General features: G+C 44.3%; 2 protein-coding genes across 5 annotated transcripts in view; one reads left to right on the top strand and one right to left on the bottom strand.

Annotated features, from left to right (window-relative positions):
* Positions 1–1,542, top strand: part of C8B (complement component 8, beta polypeptide) — a 51,142-nt gene extending 49,600 nt beyond the window's left edge. For all 4 annotated transcript variants that reach the window (XM_011973847.1, XM_011973850.1, XM_011973849.1 and 1 more), the window contains one exon: positions 1,194–1,542. In XM_011973847.1, the coding sequence (XP_011829237.1) occupies positions 1,194–1,348 (155 nt within the window). In that variant the 3' untranslated portion in view covers positions 1,349–1,542. The remainder of the gene's footprint in view (positions 1–1,193) is intronic.
* Positions 1,543–12,606: 11,064 nt separating this feature from the next.
* C8A (complement component 8, alpha polypeptide) overlaps positions 12,607–18,334 on the bottom strand; it is a 62,998-nt gene continuing 57,270 nt past the window's right edge. The window contains exons 10-11 of the mRNA XM_011973845.1: positions 18,078–18,300; positions 12,607–13,142 (exon numbers count right to left, since the gene is read on the bottom strand). Coding sequence (XP_011829235.1) covers positions 12,991–13,142; positions 18,078–18,300 — 375 coding nt within the window. The 3' untranslated portion in view covers positions 12,607–12,990. The remainder of the gene's footprint in view (positions 13,143–18,077; positions 18,301–18,334) is intronic.

Below are 18,334 nucleotides of genomic sequence, written 5' to 3'. Positions count from 1 at the left end.
TAGATATTATTGATATTCCCATTTTATGGATGAAGAAACTGAGGTTCAATGGTCACTCACTAACATGCCCAATAGTCACGCAGTTAGGAAGTATAGAAACCGAGGTTCAGGTCCAGTGGGTCTGCCCCCACAGCCTTTGATCGTAACTCCTGCCTGCACTCTTATGTTCCCAGTGAAACACTCAAGGTTGTCCACCCTCTCGTCTTGCACCTCAACCATGCCCGTAGCAGTCGTCTTCCCAGTGAGTCTGCAGTCACACAACCACAGGGTTCCTATTGGCTGGAGGAGCCCTTGGGAACCATGCACTCCAGCTCTCTTATTTTTCAAATGGAGAGGCCCAGAGTTATTTAATTTACCCAGAATTACACTGTGAGGTAGTGGCATAGCTGGACACACGATATATCATGATGGAAGTGATTGATGACTTGCCAATCTCACCAACAATCAAAAATCCTCAAGTGAAAGCAAAGTGTCAGAATGTGGAAAGCACTGGTGTCTGTTGTCACCTCATCTATACCATCCATTGCTCATAGTAGATAACACAGCTCCATTATATAGGTTGAGAAGAAGGTAACTGTCCAGCATCCTATAGCTGGGATCTGTCTAAACTGGAAACCATTCATTCATTTATTTATTCATCCATTCATCCACTCAACACATGTTTAGCAAGGGCCTCCTGTGTGCCAGCCTAGCTGCTGGGTGAGCAAATCAGATATAGCCCCTGTCACAATGGATATTTTGCTTTGGAAAGGAAGGCCAATATCATTTGAATTGTCCCATAAAGTTCTTTAAAGTTTAAATTGTAACAACTGCTACAAAATGCTCAGAGAACTTAAAATATGGGAACTGACGGAAAGTTAGGAGTCACAGGAAACTGATAGGGAGTTGGGGAGTCAGATAAGCTTTTCCCAAGGAAATAACACTTTTACTAAGATCTGAGGGGTGAATTGGATTGACCAGGTGAGTAGAGGAGGGAAGAGTGTTCTGGGCAAGGGGGAAAGCCTATGCAAAGGCCCTGTGGTAGGCAGGAGCATGACAAGTACAATGGCCAGGAAGATGGCCAGTCAACTGCAGCAGGAAGCTTAGAGATTCAGACTCCCAAAGCCTTTTGGCTTGCATACTTCACCCAACCCCAGTAAGGCACCAGAATATAAGAAGGGCTAATTGATGTTTGTTGACCTTCTTTCTTATAGATATCCCCACTGATGGGAAGTGGAATTGCTGGTCAAGTTGGTCTTCATGCTCTGGAGGACGTAAGACAAGACAAAGGCAGTGTAACAATCCACCTCCTCAAAATGGGGGCAGCCCCTGCTCAGGCCCTGCTTCAGAAACACTTGACTGCTCCTAGCAGATAATACAGCAGTGGGCTACATACAGTGAGAGCTCTGAGCCCTCAAGTACTCAGGCCAGCTCACCCCTACACCAGTTTCCACCTGGGATTCATGTGAGGGCAAAAGGCAGTGCCATGCAGGCTGTTTAAAATAAAGATATTAGCTTGTAAAATGCCAGTTGATTTAAATAAATACTGAGTTAAAGGCTTAAGCATCTTTGTAATCCTCACCTTACTCACTCTACAACTTTATTTCCCTCATATTGACTACCAGCCAGGAATTGTGTTGGAAGTTGTTCACATTTCACTTCCACTTTCTAGCTGTGACTGGCATATAGTAGGTGCTTAATAATGAATCGATGAATGAATATTGTGTACTTTCCTTGATGAGTACAAAGTCTTGTTCAATAATAATAGTAGTTCCTGTTTATTGGATGACTACTATATGTCAGCCATGGATTCTGTGTATTAATTCCTTCCGTCCTCATGACAGTCTTATAAGGTAGATGCCAGAACAGCTGGGGGAACTGAGGCTTACAGCACTTAAGCAATTTGTCCATTGTTACACAGTTAGAAAGCGGCAGACCTGGGCTGCAAATTCAGGCTCTAGAATTCTAAATTCTTAACTATGATGCTCTCTTACCTCTCAGTAAATGAGTATCTGATTAACAAAGAGTTTTTCATGAAATAAAATGCAACAGAAATTACTGTGTGTGTGTGTGTGTGTGTGTGTGTGTGTGTGTGATTGACAAATCTCCAGCCACTCCCTTCTGAGGAGAGAGGATCCTGGTCCCCCAGCTCACTTTGATGCTGAGTATAGGAAGGGTGTGATTGTGCATGTTGGAAGCAGGAGTTCTGGGGCAGAGTGGAATTGTTGTGCTTAATAAAGGAGTGGCAAGGTGGGTTCCCAGGGAAGATCCTGAGCTGGAGACAAGAGCCAGGGAAACTGATCCCTGAAGGAGAGAAAGTTGAAAAAGGAGAGAAAGTTGAAAAAGAAGAGAAGATCATGGTGGCTGGAAGAGGAAACACGTGAAAGAGAATTTTAAGTTGATGGTTGTGGGGTAATGTGCAAAATAAACTGTTCCCTACCTCCCCCATGAAACTGTCTGTACATTCTACTTTGCTCACTTATGCCCTTGTGCAAATACCATTTTGGGGGTAGGGCGGAAGGCTTGAAGAAGAGAATAAGACAATTTTTCTCTGGGCTACCAGAAATAAAATTTTGATTTTCTAGATTGTCAAGTGAGCATTTAAGCTTTATTTCTCTCATTCATTCCATCATATTAAAACATCCTGTAAGATTTTCTTTGCTCTTGGGCCCCTCCTGTCTGATTTAAGTACTTCAGGTGAATTTGTTGAAATAAAGTTGGTGGAGTAAAAAGCAGTTGGTTAAAGGTGAATTGGTTCATCCTATTGATTCAACCCATTGATTTTCAGCCAAATAATTTGCTTGGAGTTTACCACTGGGGTTTGATGCTGGGGCCTGAGACCTTAACATATGACACCGAGCTTTGGTTACTGGCACACAGCAATCTCACCCAACCAGCTGTCTGGAATTGAGTCCATAGAACAGCCATCAGAAGGAGCTTCTATTGTACTGCTAGGGGTTCTTCCAGCAAGTGCGGTGATCCCTGTCTGCCTTCCTGCAACCCCGTGGCCCCTGCAATTCAGCTGACGGGTCTGGGTCCTTGTTTGGTTTAATATTATTGCTTTGCCGTCTGCTGTTATTTCAACAGGATAATCCAATAATGTTTTATCTCTTTCATTATACTGAAGCTGTATAATTTTCTTTAGTTATAATCTATCTTCTTTTAAGATTCCCCTGAGACAGGGAAGAGCGGTTCTGTCTTTGCTTGATGGGAGGCTCCCATGAAGCTGACACTAGCACGCTGAAGCGAGCGCTGCCAAATTAAATTCTGAATCTCAATCACAGCCACTGTTTCTAATGGGAAATTTGAGTTGATTATGGAGATGACAGCCCGGGTTCACATTTATTGCATTTAGCAGAAATTGTTTATCCTATTAAATACGGTCTTGAAGGAGCGACAATTGAATTTCGGAGCACCAGTGAATACCCGGGTGACGCCCAGGCATTGCTAAACTGCGTAATAATTATATTCTTATTTGTGGGCTGAACTTCCCCACGTGGCTCTTTCTGCAAACAAATGCATTTTGGAGGAGGCTGAAACATAATGCAAGAATTAAACAAAATAAATGCAAACTGTGCTTTTGGAAAATCTTGGCAACTGTGGCTTTCACTGGTGTACCGGTGAAGGAGCTGCAGTATTCGAGGGGCAGAGTCCAGGCAGGACAGTTTGGCTGTGGTCCTGGAGGCTTGAACACAGCACAAGATGCCTGGATGTGGGAGATTTTTGCATCCCAGAACATAAATCTTTGAAATGCTTTTAGCTCCATGTGCTTAATGTCCAAGTGGGAGGCTTTTCGTGTGACCTTGGACTAATAACATAACTTCTGTGGGAATAATAATTATTATAATTAGTTTAACAATAGTAATAATAATAATAGCTGCCAATTATAGAGTGCTTCCCAATTTATGAAGTCTTTTAACCTACATTATGTTATTTAATCTTCATCTGAATTTCATAAGGTAGATATTAATACGATCATTGGATGACAAGTAGAGAAAGCTTAGAATGGAAACTCAATCCTTATAACTAATGAGTCAACTATAGAAGTTAGGATGGGATACAGAGGTCAGGAGAAAGAGCACTTGCTGGCAGAGAATCCAGATAGAAGGAAAAGTCATCTCTGTCTTCAAGAAGAGGGCTCTGGCCTGCTCCCAAGTACTTATAAAAAAAAAGTCCTCAGGAGAAAGTGGGCCTGGCACAGAAAGCCCTTGGGGACATCAGCCTGGTGACCTTCATGATCTGCATCTTGGTGTAAAAACATACTGGTCATAGGATCTTGCACACAGCAGCCCCTCCACTCGCCCTCCTGTTGAGGCCAATTCCTCACTCATCCTCCAGGTCTCAGCTATCTCTTCTTTCCTACAGCCTTCCTTGCTTCCATTAGGTTAAGAGAGAGATGTCTACTCTCTCTGTTTTCATTTCACTCTGTACTTCTGCCATCATAATAGAAGTAAGTCTGAAAGTCTGAAAATAGAGATAATATTTCGTTTTACAGATTGAAGATGTCCTTAATGACATCATGTCTACTCACCAATGTTTCTAGACTTTGCAGACATTGTATAATTTACTTGCTGCTTATTCTTTCTCAAATATGGCATCCATGAAGGCAGGGACAGTATCTACTGTGCTAATATATCCCAACTTCTAAATTTAGTGACTGGCACAAGTAGACCATCAATAAATAATTGTGTAACTAACGAATTAATGAAAGGAATAAGTAGGGCCTAGGGAAGAACTTTCTCATGCTGGTGAGAACCTTTAGTGAATTTATGGTACATGATAGTGGCATCATGAGCAGCGGGGCAGAGCAACCCCTACAATAGGGGCAACCCATATAGTAGTGAAGGATAGGCACTTTCAACTGGCTTTGTGGGCAGCAGTGCAAGAGCAAAGTGAAATAAAAGGGAAGAAAAAACAGCTGATGTCATGAAGGGACTGATAATACCTGTTTGGAGATTTTATTGTTGACACCTCCTGGGGACAGCCAGGAATCCTCAAGGAAGCTCTGCCAAGGAAGGGAACAAAATCTCTGCAATTCTTGGTGGAGCAAACCTGAGAAGCACGTTGACAGGTTGATGAGAAAACCAAGGCTCAAGAGATTTTAAAAGGCCTGCCTACTACGTGGCAGAGGTAGGAAAGAGGAACTGAAAAAAATCATCTTGCAACATTCTGCTTCACCCTCAGTGTTCTCATCTCTACATTAGTTTTAAACCTAGAATGGCCACAAAAAAAACCTAATGGCAACACATTAGCATAGGGCATATTAGGTCTTTGAGATTCCCTGTTTATTGAATGTTGGCACAAATCAGATTTTTCTATGTTGTATTTTCTTCTTTGAGTTATCATTCTTAAATGTTAGGCCAGATTCCAATAATGAGGTATTCAGAAACTCAGGGATCTGTTTATGGAGATACTGGGGGTGTTGTCACAACCTCTTAGGCAAAACTGGAAGGACAGCATAGAGACAGGCCAAACAGCATAGTGCTTAGAAGCCAGACTGCTGACGTTTGAAGCCTGGCTCTGTGACTTAATGCCTTGTGGCCTTATACAAGTTATGCACCTGTCTGTGTCTCCATTTCCTCATTTGTAAGATGGGGATGGTGGCAGTGTCAGCCTCCTAGGGTGTTGTGAACATTATATGAATTACTGCATTTAGGAGAGCACCCTGAACCTAGTAAGCATTCCATAATTAGCTATGTCATTACTATCATCATTTCCAGGGATTTTCAAAACATCAACAAGAACCACAGGTTGGTTATTTTTTAGGTCATTTAAAACTGCTTTACAGACATTTCAGTGTAAAACTCACTATATCATACCAGAACAAAAAGACATAAAATAGCTTAGCTCCTAGGGAATGTCTTAATAAAGGACATGGATGATTTTTATATCCCAACCTCTGGGTTATTAAGAAAAAATGTATCAGCATAACAACTAATATTTGCAGAGGGCATTACCAGTTACAAAGAACTTTCACATACCTAATCCAGCTTAATCCTCTCAATGCCTGCAACAGGAAGGATTTATTATCTGCCTTTGACAGGTGATGAGACACAGCCTCGGAGAACCTGAGTGATTTGCCCAAGACCACACAGTTTGAAAGCAGCAGAGCTCAGTCCAAGAGCTGCAGCCTCTGTCCTCATGTCTCCCACAACAGCAGAGGTAGATCCAGCTTCATCTGTAGGGCAAATGCCCACCTGCCTGCTTACATAGAAGGGGCAGAGAAAGGCCCTTCATCTGACATCCCTGCAGCAGAGAAACTGAGCAGGTTTGGAAGGTTTTGCAGTAGACAGACAGGTGTAACACCCAACGCCATTACTTCCTAGCTGTGTGGTTTGAATCAAGTCACTTTTCCTTTCTTGGCCTCAGTGTCCTCGTCAGAAAATGAGACTGTTAATCTTCAGGGCACAAGTGTGAAGATTAACATTCTTGGGTGCTGAACAAAACAGTCCTACCTAACTTCTGCCTCTTTTTACCCTGCCTAGCATCTGTCTCTTTGGGCAGGTGGATGCATTTCACCAAAAGAAGAACGAAAAGAAATAGTGATTGCATTTATAGTGAGGAATTCTCAGAGGATTGTCAAAGGGAGCCAAGTGGCTAGTCTGACATTCACCTCTGTGTAGGAGGCCGTGCCGGAGGCTGGGTACTTCCATTATCGCTACTGGCTGCATCCACCAGTTATCTCGAGTCTACACCTTGCAACCCCAGGTGTTCCTTCATCCATCATTGGCCATTGTTTATATTCACTCCTCCTTCCCTCACCACCTCCTGCCAGATGACTCCTTGTTAATAAGCCAGTTTGCTCACATCCTGAAAACTATCTGATTCTGGCCCCTTTTATCCCAAACACCGCCCATCCATCAAATGCTTGCTCCACATGCTTGGTTAGGAAAATGGGAACTGGGGAGGGAGACAAATCATAGATAAAACTTCTTAGCTGCTATCTCTAAAGAAATAGAATGGATAAATAGATCTGTCAGACATGTATCATGCCACTGGTCAGCAGAGTTCATTTGTTATAAACAGGTTAGGATGGGAGGATTTATCTCACATTTTAGGCTGTTAATATAGAAGGGAAACATATTTTCCTTTATCTCTCCCAGGGGAAATCCTAAGACCGTGAATGAGGAATTTTTAACTCGATTTGATGGACTTCCCTTCACTAAGGTGAAAAGGGTGGGCTCTCTCTTGAATTTGTGCAGCCTTCAGGAATGGTGTGGGCTCGGCTGTCCTCTGACATGCCAAGAAGGTTGCAGGACTCAGGAGTCCTGTGAAAGTGTCTTTCATTAGGTTTCCTCTCACAAGTTTCTGCAGGCTAGACACTAAAACCATTCTAGAGTCTTTGCCTCCAGCACAGAGAAACCAGAGACAACAGCAGCCAACAAACTTTCCCTGGAAAATTCCTATGTACCAAGTATGATGCTAGGCGCTAGGGCTTCAACGGTAAATAGGATTCCCCACTTGCCCTGCAAGAAGTCACTGGGTGGGGTAGACACACAACTAGGCTACAGGGATGGAGCATGGAAAGTGCTGGAATACAGAGCTGTGTGAGGGAAGAGGACCTGATGAAGTGTGGGGTAATGGAAGGGGTCAAGGTTGGTTTTCTGGATGAATGGACACCTTAACCTATGCCCAGGAAAGTGCTGGTGAGGGGCTAGGAGAAGATGAGAGCTGAGAAGTGGGAGTCGGGTAGTTCTTCCAGGAGTAGTATGTGCAAAAGCTGGAGGCAACAGAAGGCCTGACCTATTTGGGGAACTAAATTGGAAATAGTTCTTTAATTCAATAAATGTTTACTGAATCCCTACTAAGGCTAAATACTATTTGGTACTGGGAATCCCTACTAAGGCTAAATACTATTTGGTACTGGGGAAAAGGCTGGCTTAATAATGGGGGGAGTCGTACTGTCTTAGTCATTTCAGACTGCTGTAGAAGAAGACAATAAACTGGATGGCTTAAACAACAGACATTTAAATCTCACAGTTCTGGACACTGGCAATTCCAAGAGCAAGGTGCCAGCCCATTCAGTGTCTGATGAGTCACTCTTTCTGGTTTGCAGACCACTATCTTCTTGTATCCCTCACATGGCAGATTGCAGAGAGAAGCAAGCTCTCTGGTGTCTGTCCTTATAAGGGCACTAATCACATCATGAGGACTCTATCTTCATGACCTAAGCACTCCCAAAGGCCCCACCTCCTAATACTATCCCATTAGGGATTAGGATTTCCACATAGGAATTTGGGGGTACACAAACATGCAGTCCATAACATATGAGAAGAAAAAAAGAACAAACAAATCTATAATGTCAGGTAATGGTAATTCTGTATGAGAAAAATAAATGAAAAGGGTGAGCCTCTTTACACAGGGTGGACAGATAATGTCTTTGCAGAGGTGACACTTGAGCAAAGACTTGAATGAAATGAGAAAGTGAGCTGTGGATGAGCTCATTTAGATGGTGAGCATCTCAGGCAGAGAGGACAGCAGGTGCAAAGGTCCTGAGGAGGGGAGGGTCTGGTGTGCATGAGGAATGGCAAAAGGGCCTGCATGACTGGAGCAGTATCATTGAGAGAAGAACTGAAGGGAAGGAAATGAGAGGGAGTCAAGGGCTAGTTACACAGATCTTTGTTCCTCACATCACGGGCAATAGATTTCTAGCACAACTGGCTCATAGAGTCTGAACAGAGAGATAAAGGTGGAGGGGTACAACAGCCTTAGAGATGTGCTTTATGAATCCAGTTTGAAATTTGTGGCCTTTATAACAATAGCTGTGGGCTTGCTGAAAGCCCAAGAGTAGCCCAGGGTAATCAGGAAAGGGGCTGTCTGTAGGAATCTCCCTGGGACCGAGCACTGACTGCCCTCAGGAAAGGCCCAGTGACCAAACTGGAATTCCAAACTCAGTCATCTTCAGCCTGACAAACTCCAGCATCATTACCCAAATTGCTGAGCAAAAATTGCCCCACACTCTATCTCCTGGTTTTCCAGCTCTGTCACTTGGCACCATTCCCCTGCACAATCGGGCCCCTCCTTCTGCTTTCTTTGATGCTCCAGCTCTCATTGTGTCTGAGATTCTGCTGGCCATGTCCTGGCTGCCTGCCCTGCTCCCACAGCTGGTTATCCCCGACAGGTCCCTGGACTTCCTGCCGCCTGGGACCTATTGCCATTGTTCATAGTTCTGCTTTACCAGACTGCATTCTTCCAGGGATGGGACCATGTCTGATCCTTTTCTGAACCTCCAGCACCCAGATGGGGCCTGCACAAGAGATCTCCAGCGAGTATTTTGCCCATTTCTGAAGTGAAGGAGTAGCACCATAAATTTTCTTCATGCCATTGCTCTAATCCATATCACATCCCCTTCCTCTCACGGCACTCAATGGCTTCACTTTGCCATCTCTCATTTCTGCAATGTGGCTTTTGAAGCCTACCCTTTCTCTCTGTCCATTTTCTTCACCCTAAAGGCATATAGTTCAGAAGAGATTCATTGAGTGCTGAACTCTTTAGATCTTCCTTTCTCACAAAGAAGAAAAAAAAAGAAAAAAGCCTCTCCTTATTGCTTTTTATTCTGTCATTAATTTACTTTTCAAAAGACACCTTGTCAAGCTGAAGATTATATCTTTAAACCATGTATTTACACCCACTACCTATAAAACCTTAGATTATAGATCTTCTGAAAAGACCTAAGGGAAAATGCACTGGATGAGCTTTATGCTTTTTGCTTTGTGAGAGCCATTCTTGAAGAGGGAAAGCTGCTGATGTAGTAAAGGGTTGCTATGCTTGAAACTGCCACTGTATTTTAATTTTTAAAGCTCCTGGGGATGTAGCATCCTCAGAGGAGTGGGACAGATGCTGGCTTGGGTTCTCTGGCTCAGAAGATAGGAAGACGGCTTTGCTCAGCTGGTGGTTTTGGCTCACAGATGATTCAGGCAATTACTTAATCTCAAAGTTCTCATCTTTTGCCCAGATTACTACACTTACCTCCTGATGAGCCTCCCTGCCTCTGGTTTCTTTCCCTCCCCTGTGCCCCACACACTGTTGTCCAAATCCCTCCACCGACAGACAAGAGGAAAGGGTGGGTGGAGGAAATGGAAGCATGTGTTTGACGCATTCAAACCCTGGCCTGCTCTGTGGCCCATGGGGCTCAACCTTGCTGAGATTCAGTTTCTTGGCTGCACAATAGGGCACAGAAAATAAACCTTAAGAGATCTTGCACAGGACTAGTTAAAATAGCACAAATAACTTTGCTGTCTCTGCCTTTTTGTTTTGTCACAGACCCCGTTCCCCATGCACATATAATGATTCCTCCACTCTCAGGAGCCTCAAGCTTGGCTGCACTTGGAATCACCTGGGGAACTTTTAAAACTAAGGCTGTCAGGCCAGGCACAGTGGCTCACGTCTGTAATCCCAGCACTCTGGGAGGCCGAGGTGGGTGGATCACCTGAGGTCAGGAGTTCGAGACCAGCCTGACCAATATGGCGAAACCTCATCTCTACTAAAAATACAAAAATTAGCTGGGCATCATGGTGGCGTGCACCTGCAGTCCCAGCTACTGAGGAGGCTGAGTCAAGAGAATCGCTTGAACCCCGAAGGCAGAGGTTGCATTGAGCCAAGATTACACCATTGTACTCCAGCCCGGAGACTCTGTCTCAAAACAAACAAAAAACACCAACAAAAGAAAACCTGAAAAACTACGGATGTCTGGTCCCTACCCCCAGTGATTAAGATTTAATTGGTTTGGGGTGCAGCCTGTAGACATCAGCGTTTTAAAAACTCCTCAGGTGATTGTAACATACAACCAAGTTTAAGAACCCCTGTTTTTAGGTCAAGATCAAATGCTCTCTTTAAAGTGCTCACGTGGCCTGGTCAGTTTGGCCCTTGGTCACTTTCTAGCATGAAACTGCCACTACTCAGTAAATAATGAATGTAGGTTAATTATTAATATAAGTTAAAAAGCAAAAAGCAAATTAATGACAGGATGGAAGGCAATAAGAGTCTTTTTTCTTTTCTCAGACAGAAGATCTAAAGAGTTCAGAAATCAACTTCTAAATCACATTCTTTAATTAATAATAGTCTTAATAATGATGATGATAAGGGTGAGGCTAATAATGTCCTGTATGACAGGCATGGTGCCAAGTGTTTTATATGCCTTATTTTATTTACATGCATTATTTTCCCCACTCCCCATTCCTGACACATACGCACCTGCACACACCCTCAATTGTCTTACTCACTTTCAGACTTTGTCTCATGTTGAATTTCTGTCTGAGAGATCTCCTCCCTCTTTGCCTACTTGAAAAGTCCTTCAGGGCCTGGGGCAAGCCCCATGCCATCCACAATACACACACTCATGGAAAGGTAAGTAAATCTCTCTCCTACCTGGCCTCCTTCAGCACTTATTTTGTGTGCTACATATTTTAGCTTTAACTCAACAATTAATTTCCCTAAAGTCTCCTCTAGTTGTTTCGTATACATAATTCTTATTCTTACTTTAACAAGATTGAGGACTCTGGAATGACTTGAAGCATCAATATATATGTTAGTTACCAGACGTTTCTTGAGTACCTACTATGCACTAGGATTGTAGATTTGGCTTTCAAGGAGCTCACAATCTAATACAGGAAACTGACGGATAAACAGAAAATTCAGTGCTACCTAAAATGTTCTCTATTTGAGGCATGACTGGAGTGCTGTGGGATTCTGAGGCTGGCTGGTGTGATTGGCCTCCCCTAGAGATGGGTTGGAGAAGGTGGATTGATTGTCACTAGCTGGCCTCTTCAAATCCACTCTCCACTCTGGGAGGCTGACCAATGTGCTCCTCATCTATGAACTGACTCTTCAATTCATTCACTTATTTAATCACAGCTACTTACTAAGTCCCTGCTACATTTAAGACACACGCCTGACCTCAGGGGCTACAGTGCTAAACAAAACAAACTTGACTTCTGCCCTCAAGATTATTATCTCTTAGGAAGAGATAGATCTTAAATAGTCACAGGAGATGTGGGGTTAAATATATATGCTATGATCTGAACATGGTCCCTTCAAAATTCAAATGTTGAAATTCTAACCCCAAAGTGATGGCATGAGGAGGTGGGAAATTCAGAAAGTGACTAGGTCATGAGAATGGAGCCCTCATGAATGGGATTAGTGCCCTTAAAGAACGGACCTAAGAGACTGCCTAGCCCCTTCTGCCATGTAAGGACACAGCAGTAAGACAGTCCTGTAAAAACTAAGAAGTGGGCCCTTACCAAACACTGAATCTGCCTTGATCTTGGACTTCCCAGCCTCCAGAACTGTGAGAAATAAATTTCTGTTCTTTATAAGCCACCTAGTTTATGGCTTTTTGTTATAGCAGCCCAAATAGACTAAGATAATATAATTACTAGTTATGAAAATTGCAATGAAGGAAAAGAAGTGTTCCATAAGAAAATAATTAGAAGAAATGTCACATTTGTGGTAAGAACTTAAGGGAACTAGAGAGATTAATTGAATTAATAAATGAGTTCAAATGAAGGAAAATTGAAATAACTCAATTTTTAATATTTTTCTCATTATTTCAGAGTGTCTGCTTACCCTACCAATTAATAATGTTTCCATGAAAGAACAAATATTGTTATCAAAGAACTAAGAGAATTCTCATCCTACTTTGTTTAATTGGGCGTTGATTGTTTCAGGTGTCTGCTTGCTTTGTCTCTAACATTCTGTAAGTTCTCCCTGGTCATGGATTAAGTTTTCTCAGTTTTCTATTTTACTTTATTTTTTTGATGATCCAAGGTGCTGTGAGCAGGACAGAGCTTCTAGTTAACAGTCAACATCCAGTTGCTGAATAAAATGATTGAGTTTTGTAAGTAATAGAGTAGTTGGCTGTAGATAGCAAAACCTAGTCTTAGGCCTGGAAGCTGGCAGAACAAAGAAAAAAGTGTGCTGATTTTCATTGTCTCTCAGTCGAAAGAAGTCTTTATCCAATAGTCAGTGCAGGGGCGATTCACAGCATCTGGTCCAGCCTGTGCTCAGAGGCCCTCAGCAAGCCTGCGTTTGTACTTTCCGCCCTGGACACGAGGCCCCTCCATTCTGAGGCGCGGGATTGTCACACTCTCTTCTCCTTTCCTGGGTGCCTGTTCTGCACACAGACCAGGAGCTCCAGCAACTCCAGCTCCCATCTGCTTTGGCTCCTGCGGAGGAAGTTTCCCAGGGAGGAGGAGGTTAGCATATGGTCAAGAAGGAAGTGCCTGTCTGGTGATGAACAGGGAGGGGTGGGGTGGGACCCTTGGGAGACAGACTGGCCTCCCCTCCTTTGGTTGACTGCAGCTTGTTGGAGGTACCTACGGATAAGGCACGTAGGGTCTTTGCTTCTTTGCTAGTCCGGATGTAGCAAGGGCAGTTTCACTGTGGAGACCATGGCAGACAGGCTTTTAATTGTCCCTGGGGGCTCTGCCCAGGGGGTTGCAGAGCTACTACTAAGGAGGGAGGGCCATCCTGTTGCCTGAAAGTGGTCTGCAATCCCTCCTTGGGGAAATGCCTTCAGGTAGCCAACCAAGACCTCTGTGCTCACTGCTGTGCACTTAATTTGAAACTCTGGATGGAGTGAGAAGAGGCCACTGGGAGCCCATCTCATGAAATTGGAATCCGCCGTTCCATGGAAGATGGATAGCGGAGGGAGGCAGAAGGTGTGCTCCGTTGGAAGAATGACACAGAGTCACTGGAGGGTGTGGAGAACCGGGAGCACCACCCTGCTGGGGAGTCAGAGAAAAGATTTGGCCGGGCACCACCCTGGAGAGGATTGCTAAGCTTTTGTATGAGGATCTGCAAATCAAACCCCCTCAGACTCTGGCAACAGAGGCGCAGAGGGTGGCAGGCTGTCTGCACAGAGCATCTGAAAACATGCACTGACCATGGACTATCTGGAAATCTAGCTCAGAGAATTGCCTAGCCTGGGGCTCGGCCTGAGTTTTGGACACTATCATATGAGAAGGATGGACTAATCCAATGGGTTTTTTTCAATCATTATTTTTTTCATCACAATTTCATTTTTCCTAAATGAAATCTTACGTGGACCCCAACCTCGAAGTCAGATGAAAGTGGAGCTGCTCTATTTGAAGCTGGATGTCTGTCAGGCTCGCCCTCCTCCGCTGGGGCAGCTCTGAGACCCCAAGGCTCCTCAGATCACAGTGTGAATATCATTGGATTGGGTTATCTCCAAGTTCCTTCCAGCTCTGTAATTATACTCCCTGATGAGGCAGCCACAGCAAGGCTCTCTGTCTCTTTCTCCCACCTCTGTGCCTTGGTCCCCATAGGCAAAGGTTTGCTGGGAAAATTCCCAGGGACTGTAATGGGCCTCCATGGAATTTGACTGCCCTGCCTCAGACTTCCTTGCCAGCCCAGTCTCCAATAGGCTGAAAATTCAGTATGATAGCCCCAAGGCCACCTGATGTCCACACCTTGCTTGGAACCAGGTTGATGGAGTGCCATGAGCTGCCTGCAATGAACTAAGTGCACTGCCTGCAACTGAATGCAGGAGGAATGGGACCTTGAGAGCAGCCCTCTGTCTCATCCCTTCCTGCAGATCATTATGTAATGCCCACACCTTCTCTGATGCCCACCATATGTGCAGGTGTCTCAGCCTGCCTGCCACTGAGCCTGACACTGGACCATGGAGAGGCACGTCTGGGTAGCCCACACTCCCTCTTCTCCTTGTCTCTATGCTGTATGGACAGGGATCCTAGCAAGTCACTGGTTCTGAGGGCCCTTGGAGTGCTATAATTAAATTACTCTAGCAAGGCTCACATCCGTTCCTTTAAGCCAGGCCAGGTTGATAACCATGAAATGGTACATACTCCACTTTCCACTCCCCGAGATGATACTTACAGAAGTTGTCTCAGACCCTCTACTCTCATTCCCCAAATTTCCTCACTCTTAGGATGTGACTCAGTAGGGTGTAATGGGTAAGAGATTGGGTCCCGGGTCCAAATCCTGGCTCTTTCATTCCCCAGCTAGGTGACCTTGAGCAAATTATCCAACCTTCCTTCTGCCCTGGTTTCCTCATCTGTAAATTGGGACTCATAATAGCATTTATGTCATAAGGTTGTTGGGAAAATAAATGAGTTCATATACATGCTGCTATAATGGCTGTTACTAATAAGGCTTAGTTATTTTTTCTGTTTATTGATCTTTGGTCCCCTTGGGAATGCTGCCTGGCCAATGGGAAAATGGCGGCTGCAACCCAGTCCATACCCTGCTTGGGAAGTCAGGAAAGCCCTGGACCCTTGAGCTGTGCTGTATCAATCCAGAGTGGTTTTCTTTTTCTCTCCCAATTCACCTACCTACCAGGCAGTGCCTTTTTTCCAATTCCCACAAGGAAACTGGAATCTGCGATTCCATGGAAGATGGAACTGGCCCTGGGAGTTGCTCTCCTTGGTTTGTATTCTCTGCAGGCTCCTTTTTAAGGTCTTTGGCTTTCACTCACCCTCTTGGCTTATCTCTTTCAGTGTATCTCCCACAGGACACAGGCAGCTCAGATTCTATTCCCTTTTGCCACCAAAGGAGGAATTTGAAGAAGTAACAAGTAACAACCCAGAACAATCCTCTACCAATGAAACATCCCACATGCAGCTGTCTCATCTTTTTCTTATTATAATAGAGCCTACCACGAGTGTTAACTAGTTTAATCCTCAACACAACCTTTGAGAAGGTTCCAATACAATCTCATTTTAGAGGGTATGCCCAGATGGAAATTGGCAGCTTAGCAGTTAAAGATCTGGGCTGAATCTGGTGGCTCACGCCTATAATCCCAGCACCTTGGGAGGCTGAGGCGGGCAGATCACTTGAGGCCAGGAGTTCGACACCAGCCTGGCCAACATGGCAAAACCCCATCTCTAGTAAAAACACAAAAATTAGCCAGGCATGGTGGTGCATGCCTGTAGTCCCAGCTACTCAGGGTGGGGGTGGGGGAGTATGGGCTGAGGTGAGAGAATTGCTTGAACCTGGGGGGTGGAGGTTGCAGTGAGCCGAGATCACGCCATTGCACTCCAGCCTGGGTGACAGAGTGAGACTCCATCTCAAAACAAAAACAAAAACAAAAACAAAAACAAAAACAAAAAACTAAAGATCTGTTTGATACCTGAGCTATGCTATCCTGCCTCCTACTTAGAACTACTCTCTCAAAGAGGAAATAATAACTCACCATCATCTCATTTTAAAACCAGGTCTACTGCATAAAGATCCCCTTGTATCCTAAAGAAATTGGTATTTGTAGTTTGAAGCTTAAAATATTTAAATTCAATTTTGCATTTAAAGATTTTAAGCTTCAAACTACCGACTGCTCACCATGTTGCTCTCCCTTGTTTAGGTCAGAGACTCAGAGATTCTGGGGGTAGGAAGGACCTTGAGGCTGTCTTGCCCAACCATCCCGTGGAAGAATGAATCTCTTTCATTACAATTTCCTGAAAAGTGGTCATCTATCCCCTTCCCTCACTCCTGCCACAGTACATGCAGAAGAAAGTCCTCCCTCATTAAGCCCTAATCCCTTTGCTATAGCTTCTCTCCTTTAGTCCTACAACCTAATCTCAGTGGCCATAGAAAACATGTCCTCCCATATAGTGGTTTATATGGGACTTGTCCTTCCTGAGTCTTTCTTCTTCACGCCAAAAGTTCCCAATCTTTCTAGATCTTCTTAGTACATAGGTTTGAGCCTTCCCACTTCCCTGGGTTGCCTGCTTTGCTTTGCCAGTATCTGGTGAAATGTGACACCAAGGACAAAGATCTTGGTATGCCAGAGAAGAATCTTATCCTGGGCTCTTGACTTCTGTTAACCCATCTATCACTCTGGGGCCATCTGTATCAGGCTCCCACTGACTAATGGTTGGCCTGTTTCTTTCCCATGGCCATTGGGCTACATGGCTTCAGCCCCCTCCACCCTGTGCTTCAACTGTTTGTTTTCTGGAGTCAATTGTAATACATTGGGTTTGCCCATCCAGACTTCTTTGTTTTTCCCTTTGTGTTTTCTTCATTGCAACAGCCAATTTAGGTTAACATATACATTGATTAGGTAGTTGATACATTTTGCCATCATTTTCATATAAACAGTTTCATATGCCTGAAAAATTGGGAGCTTAGGAATTGGAACATGCATAGAGACTCTTGGGGCTAAAAGGGAACATAGATGAGAAAGCTAAGCCCCAGAAAGACGTGAATAATCAGTGTCTCACAGTGAATTCGTAAAGTGTCTGAGATGCACATCCACGTCCTCAGACTTCTTCATTTTTAAGTGATGGACTTTTAATGCTTGTTTGATGACTTTCTTCCCTGGTACAAGTTGGTTCATATCGCAGCTATCTGCGTTTAACTTTCCTTGCACAAACCTTGTTTTTAGTCATAACTCCTTACACTGAAATGACAATTACCTATCTCTTTTAGTGAGTTGAATCGTGCTTCCCCAAAATATATGTTGAAGGCAAACCCTTGTTACCTGTGAACATGATAGTATTTGGAAATAGGATCTTTGCACATGAAATCACATTAAAATGAGGTCATGCTGGATTAGGGTAGGTTCCAACCCAATGACTGGTGGTTCTTATAAGAAGAGAAACAGAGTTATAGAGGGAAGAATGCCACATGAAGACAGAGGCAGAGACTGGAGTGATGCATCTACAAGCCAAGAAATGCCAAGGATTGCTGACAACCACCAAAAGGTAGGAGAGTGGCATGGACCACACACTCCCTCAGTCTCTGGCAGGAACCAACCTAGCCAACACACCTGACTTTGGACTTCTAGCTTCCAGAAGTCTGAAACAATATACTTCTGTTGTTGTAAGCCACCTAATTTGTGATGAATAAACTAGGAAACTAGTTTATTCCTCTATAAATGAATCCTGGTGTCCATAAACATCTTGGTGAAAAACAGTTCTCATCTGAGAAAAGGTCTTGATGGCAAGGACAAAGTACAAGAACTATTAAGTGTGATGGATGATTAATAGAACTCTCAAGGGTGGCTCCTGGGTAGTGGCTAGGAGGGCTCAGAAAGGAGGGGCTGGGAACCCCAAAAGTCCTTTCTGCACTGACCCCTTTGAGCTGGGCCAGGCTGGAACTGAGTGGGGATGAACAGACCTTACCTTCTGTCTGTATTTGCTCACAGGCAGGGCCCAGGCGACCCAGGCGGCACTGGCACCTGCAACTGGTGCCCTCGAGGATGGGCACCCCATTATTGAAGCAGGGCCCACATCGGCAGGCGTTGAATTCCATCAGATACTGGTCCAAGGCATGGCGCAGGTTCTGGCGCTTGGCCTCCAGAGGCCCCAGGCTTGTGTGCCGCAGCACCTCATGAATAGGCTGCATCTGTGGGCACAGAAAGAACACAGCGCCCCTCCCT

Source organism: Mandrillus leucophaeus, unplaced genomic scaffold, assembly GCF_000951045.1.
Source record: "Mandrillus leucophaeus isolate KB7577 unplaced genomic scaffold, Mleu.le_1.0 Scaffold14, whole genome shotgun sequence".
NCBI lineage: Eukaryota > Metazoa > Chordata > Mammalia > Primates > Cercopithecidae > Mandrillus > Mandrillus leucophaeus.
The sequence above is the reverse complement of the archived record's forward strand: the minus strand, read 5'-3'. Positions and strand labels throughout refer to the sequence as shown.